An 8,182-nucleotide genomic window follows, 5' to 3' on the forward strand; every position below is an offset into this window, starting at 1 on the left:
AGACAGGCTAAGTGAGTGGGCAGAGATTTGGCAGATGCAATATAATGTGGGAAAGTGTGAGGTTATGCACTTTGGCAGAAAAAAATCAAAGAGCAAGTTATTATCTAAATGGAGAGAAACTGCAAAGTGCTACAGTGCAAAGGGATCTGGGGGTCCTGGTGCATGAAACACAGAAGGTTAGTATGCAGGTGCAGCAGGTGATCAGGAAGGCCAATGGAATCTTGGCTTTTATTGCAAGGGGGATGGAGTATAAAAGCAGGGAAGTCTTGCTGCAGTTATACAGGGTACTGGTGAGGCCACACCTGGAATACTGCGTGCAGTTTTGGTTTCCATATTTAAGAAAAGATATACTTGCTCTCGAGGCGGTTCAGAGAAGGTTCACTCGGTTGATTCCGGAGATGAGGGGGTTGACGTTATGAGGAAAGGTTGAGTAGGTTGGGACTCTAGTTGTTAAGTATGTGTATTGTATTGAACAATTAACACAAAGACTTAAACGTATAACTCAAACAGGTCTTTACTGGTTGGAGGTAGGGACTATACATAGGTCTTTACTTCATGCCCACAGGCGGGAACTGAGGGGGATCAGTACCCACAGTACTATTTATACCCCTATGGCCAGGAGTGGTACTGCGTATCACTACGCCCAACAATCTTCAACGTCCTGTCTGTGGACGAAGCCGCCGTGGAATAACTGCCGCAGGGTAAGAACCTGACTCGTCGCCAGTGTTAAGTATGTGTATTGTATTGAACAATTAACACAAAGACTTAAACGTATAACTCAAACAGGTCTTTACTGGTTGGAGGTAGGGACTATACATAGGTCTTTACTTCATGCCCACAGGCGGGAACTGAGGGGGATCAGTACCCACAGTACTATTTATACCCCTATGGCCAGGAGTGGTACTGCGTATCACTACGCCCAACAAGTAGTGCAGTCCTGTCCATAGGTTCAAAGTAGCACACATATTACATACACAACACTAGTCATTGGAGTTCAGAAGAATGAGGGGCGATCTTATCGAAACATATAAGATTGTGAGGGGGCTTGATCGGGTGGATGCGGGGAGGATGTTTCCACTGATGGGTGAGACTAGAACTAGGGGGCATAATCTTAGAATAAGGGGCTGCCCTTTCAAAACTGAGATGAGGAGAAACTTCTTCACTCAGAGGGTAGTAAATCTATGGAATTTGCTACCCCAGAGCTGTGGAAGCTGCGACATTAAACACATTTAAAATGGAGATAGACAGTTTCCTAGCTGATAAGGGGATTAGGGGTTACGGGGAGAGGGCAGGGAAGTGGACGTGAGTCTAGGTTCGGATCAGCCATGATCGTATTGAATGGCGGAGCAGGCCCGAGGGGCCGTATGGCCTACTCCTGCTCCTACTTCTTATGTTCTTATGAGATCGCCTCTCATTCTTCTGAACTCCAATGAGTAGAGTCCCAACTGTTTTGATTTCTTTTTGGGTTCAATAAAGACTCATTTCTGAAAGAGAATGTTGTTTAATCTAAAGTCTTGTTCCAGACTTTCTACAGTTTTTTACAGAACACACTATGCTGTGATGCATCTAGAAAGAAACTGAAAGTAAAACCCCTCTGGACTGCTTGTCTCTCACATGACCTCTGCTGGTCAGGCACAAGTAATCAAAAACACAGACAAATATGCTGTAAGGCATAATTAATCAAACACAGACAAATATCATCACTATTTGCTGATATCATTACGCCAACCTACTCAACCTTTCCTCATACGTCAACCCCCTCATCTCCGGAATCAACCGAGTGAACCTTCTCTGAACCGCCTCGAGAGCAAGTATATCTTTTCTTAAATATGGAAACCAAAACTGTACGCAGTACTCCAGGTGTGGCCTCACCAATACCCTGTATAACTGCAGCAAGACTTCCCTGTTTTTATACTCCATCCCCCTTGCAATCAAAGCCAAGATTCCATTGGCCTTCCTGATCACCTGCTGCACCTGCATACTAACCTTCTGTGTTTCATGCACCAGGACCCCCAGATCTGGGTTAGGTCGGTCGCACTCCTGAAATCAAGCACTACACTCCCACCCACATCGGCTTCGAGTCTTTATTGAGGTCTTTAAACTTCTGCGCAGTGCCCCGCAGATAAAGCTCTCAAACATCAGCCCGGGCTCAGGCCGTGAGCCTCTCGACGGATTTCTGGGCCTGATAAATACAGTCATTCACCGAGACACCCTGGTACGAGGCCCCGATCAGGGTCAGGGGCAACCGGTGACGGTCGACGAATTCGAAAATACAGTCTGCAGAAAGAGAGAGAGGGAGAGAGAATTTCTACACAGGATCGGGGGTCGAAGCCATCCCTCAGTCTCATCTTCTCCAATCCCACCTTCTCCCCAATCCCCCAATCCCACCTTCTCCAATCCCACCTTCTCCCCAATCCCTCAACCCCACCTACCCACCTTCTCCCCAATCCCTCAACCCCACCTACCCACCTTCTCCCCAATCCCACAACCCCACCTACCCACCTTCTCCCCAATCCCTCAACCCCACCCACCCACCTTCTCCCCAATCCCCCAACCCCACCTATCCACCTTCTCCCCAGTTCCTCAACCCCACCTACCCACCTTCTCCCCAATCCCTCAACCCCACCTACCCACCTTCTCCCCAATCCCTCAACCCCACCCACCCACCTTCTCCCCAATCCCTCAACCCCACCTGCTCCCCAATCCCCCAACCCCACTTCTCCCCAATCCCTCAACCCCACCTTCTCCATAATCCCTCAACCCCACCCACCCACCTTCTCCCCAATCCCACAACCCCACCAACCCACCTTCCCCCCAATCCCTCAACCCCACCTACCCACCTTCTCCCCAATCCCTCAACCCCACCTACCCACCTTCTCCCCAATCCCTCAACCCCACCCACCCACCCTCTCCCCAATCCCTCAACCCCACCTACCCACCTTCTCCCCAATCCCTCAACCCCACCTACCCACCTTCTCCCCAATCCCTCAACCCCACCAACCCACCTTCTCCCCAATCCCTCAACCCCACCTACCCACCTTCTCCCCAATCCCTCAACCCCACCTTCTCCATGATCCCTCAACCCCACCTACCCACCTTCCCCCCAATCCCACCTACCCACCTTCTCCCCAATCCCTCAACCCCACCTACCCACCTTCTCCCCAATCCCTCAACCCCACCTACCCACCTTCTCCCCAATCCCTCAACCCCACCTACCCACCTTCTCCCCAATCCCACAACCCCACCGACAAACCTTCTCCCCAATCCCTCAACCCCACCTTCTCCATAATCCCTCAACCCCACCTGCCCACCTTCTCCCCAATCCCTCAACCCCACCTACCCACCTTCTCCCCAATCCCTCAACCCCACCTACCCACCTTCTCCCCAATCCCTCAACCCCACCAACCCACCTTCTCCCCAATCCCTCAACCCCACCTACCCACCTTCTCCCCAATCCCTCAACCCCACCTTCTCCATGATCCCTCAACCCCACCTACCCACCTTCCCCCCAATCCCACCTACCCACCTTCTCCCCAATCCCGCAACCCCACCTACCCACCTTCTCCCCAATCCCTCAACCCCACCTACCCACCTTCTCCCCAATCCCTCAACCCCACCTACCCACCTTCTCCCCAATCCCACAACCCCACCGACAAACCTTCTCCCCAATCCCTCAACCCCACCTTCTCCATAATCCCTCAACCCCACCTGCCCACCTTCTCCCCAATCCCTCAACCCCACCTACCCACCTTCTCCCCAATCCCTCAACCCTACCAACAACAACGTGCATTTATATAGCGCCTTTAACGGAGTAAAGCATCCCAAGGCGCTTCACAGGAGCGATTATCAAACAGAATTTGACACGGAGCCACATCAGGAGATATTAGGACAGGTGACCAAAAGCTGGGTCAAAGAGGTCGGTTTTAAGGAGCGTCTTAAAGGAGGAGAGAGAGGCGGAGAGGTTTAGGGAGGGAATTCCAGAGCTCGGGGCCCAGGCAGCTGAAGGCACGGCCGCCAATGGTGGAGCGATGGAAATCGGGGGATGCTCGAGAGGCCAGAATTGGAGGAGCGCAGAGATCTCGGAGGGTTTGTAGGAGCTGGAGGAGGTTACAGAGATAGGGAGGGGTGTAGGGCTGGAGGAGGTTACAGAGATAGGGAGGGGTGTAGGAGGTTACAGAGATAGGGAGGGGTGTAGGGCTGGAGGAGGTTACAGAGATAGGGAGGGGTGTAGGGCTGGAGGAGGTTACAGAGATAGGGAGGGGTGTAGGAGGTTACAGACATAGGGAGGGGTGTAGGGCTGGAGGAGGTTGCAGAGATAGGGAGGGGTGTAGGGGCTGGAGGAGGTTACAGAGATAGGGAGGGTTGAAGGGGCTGGAGGAGGTTACAGAGATAGGGAGGGGTGTAGGGGCTGGAGGAGGTTACAGAGATAGGGAGGGGTGTAGGGGCTGGAGGAGGTTACAGAGATAGGGAGGGTTGTAGGGGCTGGAGGAGGTTACAGAGATAGGGATAGTTGTAGGGCTGAAGGGGGTTACAGAGATAGGGAGGGGTGTAGAGGCTGGAGGAGGTTACAGAGATAGGGAGGGGTGTAGGGGCTGGAGGAGGTTACAGAGATAGGGAGGGGTGTAGGGGCTGGAGGAGGTTACAGAGATAGGGAGGGTTGTAGGGGCTGGAGGAGGTTACAGAGATAGGGAGGGGTGTAGGGGCTGGAGGAGATTACAGAGATAGGGAGGGGTGCAGGGGCTGGAGGAGGTTACAGAGATAGGGAGGGTTGTAGGGGCTGGAGGAGGTTACAGAGATAGGGAGGGTTGTAGGGGCTGGAGGAGGTTACAGAGATAGCGAGGGGTGTAGGGGCTGGAGGAGTTTACAGAGATAGGGAGGGTTGTAGGGACTGGAGGAGGTTACAGAGATAGGGAGGGGTGTAGGGGCTGGAGGAGGTTACAGAGATAGGGAGGGGTGTCGGGGCTGGAGGAGGTTACAGAGATAGGGAGGGGTGTAGGGGCTGGAGGAGGTTACAGAGATAGGGAGGGGTGTAGGGGCTGGAGGAGGTTACAGAGATAGGGAGGGTTGTAGGGGCTGGAGGAGGTTACAGAGATAGGGAGGTGTGTAGGGGGCTGGAGGAGTTTACAGAGATAGGGAGGGGTGTAGGGGCTGGAGGAGGTTACAGAGATAGGGAGGGGTGTAGGGGCTGGAGGAGGTTACAGAGATAGGAAGGGGTGTAGGGGCTGGAGGAGGTTACAGAGATAGGGAGAGGTGTAGGGGCTGGAGGAGGTTACAGAGATAGGAAGGGGTGTAGGGGCTGGAGGAGGTTACAGAGATAGGGAGGGGTGTAGGGTCTGGAGGAGGTTACAGAGATAGGGAGGGTTGTAGGGGTTGGAGGAGGTTACAGAGATAGGGAGGGTTGTAGGGGCTGGAGGAGGTTACAGAGATAGGGAGGGATGTCGGGGCTGGAGGAGATTACAGAGATAGGGAGGGGTGTAGGGGCTGGAGGAGGTTACAGAGATAGGGAGGTGTGTCGGGGCTGGAGGAGGTTACAGAGATAGGGAGGGTTGTAGGGGCTGGAGCAGGTTACAGAGATAGGGAGGGGTGTAGGGGCTGGAGGAGATTACAGGGATAGGGAGGGGTGTAGGGTCTGGAGCAGTTTACAGAGATAGGGAGGGGTGTAGGGGCTGGAGGAGGTTACAGAGATAGGAAGGGGTGTAGGGGCTGGAGGAGGTTACAGAGATAGGAAGGGTTGTAGGGGCTGGAGGAGATTACAGAGATAGGGAGGGGTGTAGGGGCTGGAGGAGATTACAGAGATAGGGAGGGTTGTCGGGGCTGTAGGAGGTTACAGAGATAGGGAGGGGTGTAGGGGCTGGAGGAGATTACAGAGATAGGGAGGGGTGTCGGGGCTGGAGGAGGTTACAGAGATAGGGAGGGGTGTCGGGGCTGGAGGAGGTTACAGAGATAGGGAGGGGTGTAGGGGCTGGAGGAGGTTACAGAGATAGGGAGGGAGCGAGGGGGCCATGGAGGGATTTGCAAACAAGGATGAGAATTTGAAAATCGAGGTGTTGCCGGACCGGGCGCCAATGTGGGTCAGCGAGCACAGGGGGTGATGGGTGAACGGGGCTCGGGACGAGTTAGGACACGGGGCAGTCGAGGTTTGGATGAGCTCGAGTTTTCGCAGGGTGGAATGCGGGAGGCTGGGCGATGTTACGGAGGTGGAAGTTGGCGGTTATGGTGACGGAGAGGATGTGTGGTCGGAAGCTCATTTCAGGGTCAAATATGACTCGAAGGTTGCGAACAGTGCGGTTCAGCCTCAGGCAGATGTTGGGGAGAGGGATGGAGTCAATGGCTCGGGAACGGAGTTGGTGTTGACACTGGCTTTGGCCTTCCCAATATTTAGACACTTCACCCTTCTGAGCTCCAGATCAGGAGGGGGAGCAGAAATCGTGGATTTCTTCTCAGTTGCACCTACCCAAGTTCTTCCAGTGTCCCAGTGTGTACTGTGGGATGCAGTCCTGTGGGGCAGAGAACAAAGGAACAGGGTTAACCCTGAGTGTAGAGGGAGCTTTACTCTGTATCTAACCCGTGCTGTACCTGCCCTGGGAGTGTTTGATGGGACAGTGTAGAGGGAGCTTTACTCTGTATCTAACCCGTGCTGTACCTGCCCTGGGAGTGTTTGATGGGACAGTGTAGAGGGAGCTTTACTCCGTATCTAACCCCGTGCTGTACCTGCCCTGGGAGTGTTTGATGGGACAGTGTAGAGGGAGCTTTACTCTGTATCTAACCCGTGCTGCACCTGCCCTGGGAGTGTTTGATGGGACAGTGTAGAGGGAGCTTTACTCTGTATCTAACCTGTGCTGTACCTGCCCTGGGAGTGTTTGATGGGACAGTGTAGAGGGAGCTTTACTCTGTATCTAACCCCGTGCTGTACCTGCCCTGGGAGTGTTTGATGGGACAGTGTAGAGGGAGCTTTACTCTGTATCTAACCCGTGCTGTACCTGCCCTGGGAGTGTTTGATGGGACAGTGTAGAGGGAGCTTTACTCTGTATCTAACCTGTGCTGTACCTGCCCTGGGAGTGTTTGATGGGACAGTGTAGAGGGAGCTTCACTCTGTATCTAACCCGTGCTGTACCTGCCCTGGGAGTGTTTGATGGGACAGTGTAGAGGGAGCTTTACTCTGTATCTAACCCCGTGCTGTACCTGCCCTGGGAGTGTTTGATGGGACAGTGGAGAGGGAGCTTTACTCTGTATCTATCCTGTGCTGTACCTGCCCTGGGAGTGTTTAATGGGACAGTGTAGGGGGAGCTTTACTCTGTATCTAACCGGTGCTGTACCTGACCTGGGAGTGTTTGATGGGACAGTGTAGGGGGAGCTTTACTCTGTATCTAACCCCGTGCTGTACCTGCCCTGGGACTGTTTGATGGGACAGTGTAGAGGGAGCTTTACTCTGTATCTAACCAGTGCTGTACCTGCCCTGGGAGTGTTTGATGGGACAGTGTAGAGGGAGCTTTACTCTGTATCTATCCCGTGCTGTACCTGCCCTGGGAGTGTTTGATGGGACAGTGTAGAGGGGGCTTTACTCTGTATCTAACCCGTGCTGTACCTGCCCTGGGAGTGTTTGATGGGACAGTGTAGAGGGAGCTTTACTCTGTATCTAACCCCGTGCTGTACCTGCCCTGGGAGTGTTTGATGGGACAGTGTAGAGGGAGCTTTACTCTGTATCTAACCCCGTGCTGTACCTGCCCTGGGAGTGTTTGATGGGACAGTGTAGAGGGAGCTTTACTCTGTATCTAACCCCGTGCTGTACCTGCCCTGGGAGTGTTTGACGGGACAGTGTAGAGGGAGCTTTACTCTGTATCTAACCCGTGCTGTACCTGCCCTGGGAGTGTTTGATGGGACAGTGTAGAGGGAGCTTTACTCTGTATCTAACCCGTGCTGTACCTGCCCTGGGAGTGTTTGATGGGACAGTGTAGAGGGAGCTTTACTCTGTATCTAACCCGTGCTGTACCTGCCCTGGGAGTGTTTGATGGGACAGTGTAGAGAGAGCTTTACTCTGTATCTAACCCGTGCTGTACCTGCCCTGGGAGTGTTTGATGGGACAGTGTAGAGGGAGCTTTACTCTGTATCTAACCCCGTGCTGTACCTGCCCTGGGAGTGTTTGATGGGACAGTGTAGAGGGAGCTTTACTCTGTATCTAACC

The 8,182-nt window shown here is 53.5% G+C and overlaps 1 protein-coding gene across 4 annotated transcripts in view; it reads right to left on the reverse strand.

Annotated features, from left to right (window-relative positions):
• Positions 1–2,070: 2,070 nt before the first annotated feature.
• Positions 2,071–8,182, reverse strand: part of ppox (protoporphyrinogen oxidase) — a 51,639-nt gene continuing 45,527 nt past the window's right edge. For all 4 annotated transcript variants that reach the window (XM_085978171.1, XM_085978170.1, XM_085978168.1 and 1 more), the window contains 2 exons: positions 6,455–6,497; positions 2,071–2,277 (listed from right to left, as the gene is read on the reverse strand). In XM_085978171.1, coding sequence (XP_085834297.1) covers positions 2,150–2,277; positions 6,455–6,497 — 171 coding nt within the window. In that variant the 3' untranslated portion in view covers positions 2,071–2,149. The remainder of the gene's footprint in view (positions 2,278–6,454; positions 6,498–8,182) is intronic.

This window comes from Somniosus microcephalus, unplaced genomic scaffold, assembly GCF_052327205.1.
Source record: "Somniosus microcephalus isolate GS21.2 unplaced genomic scaffold, FLI_Smic_1.0 unresolved_chr6, whole genome shotgun sequence".
Taxonomy (NCBI): Eukaryota; Metazoa; Chordata; class Chondrichthyes; order Squaliformes; family Somniosidae; genus Somniosus; species Somniosus microcephalus.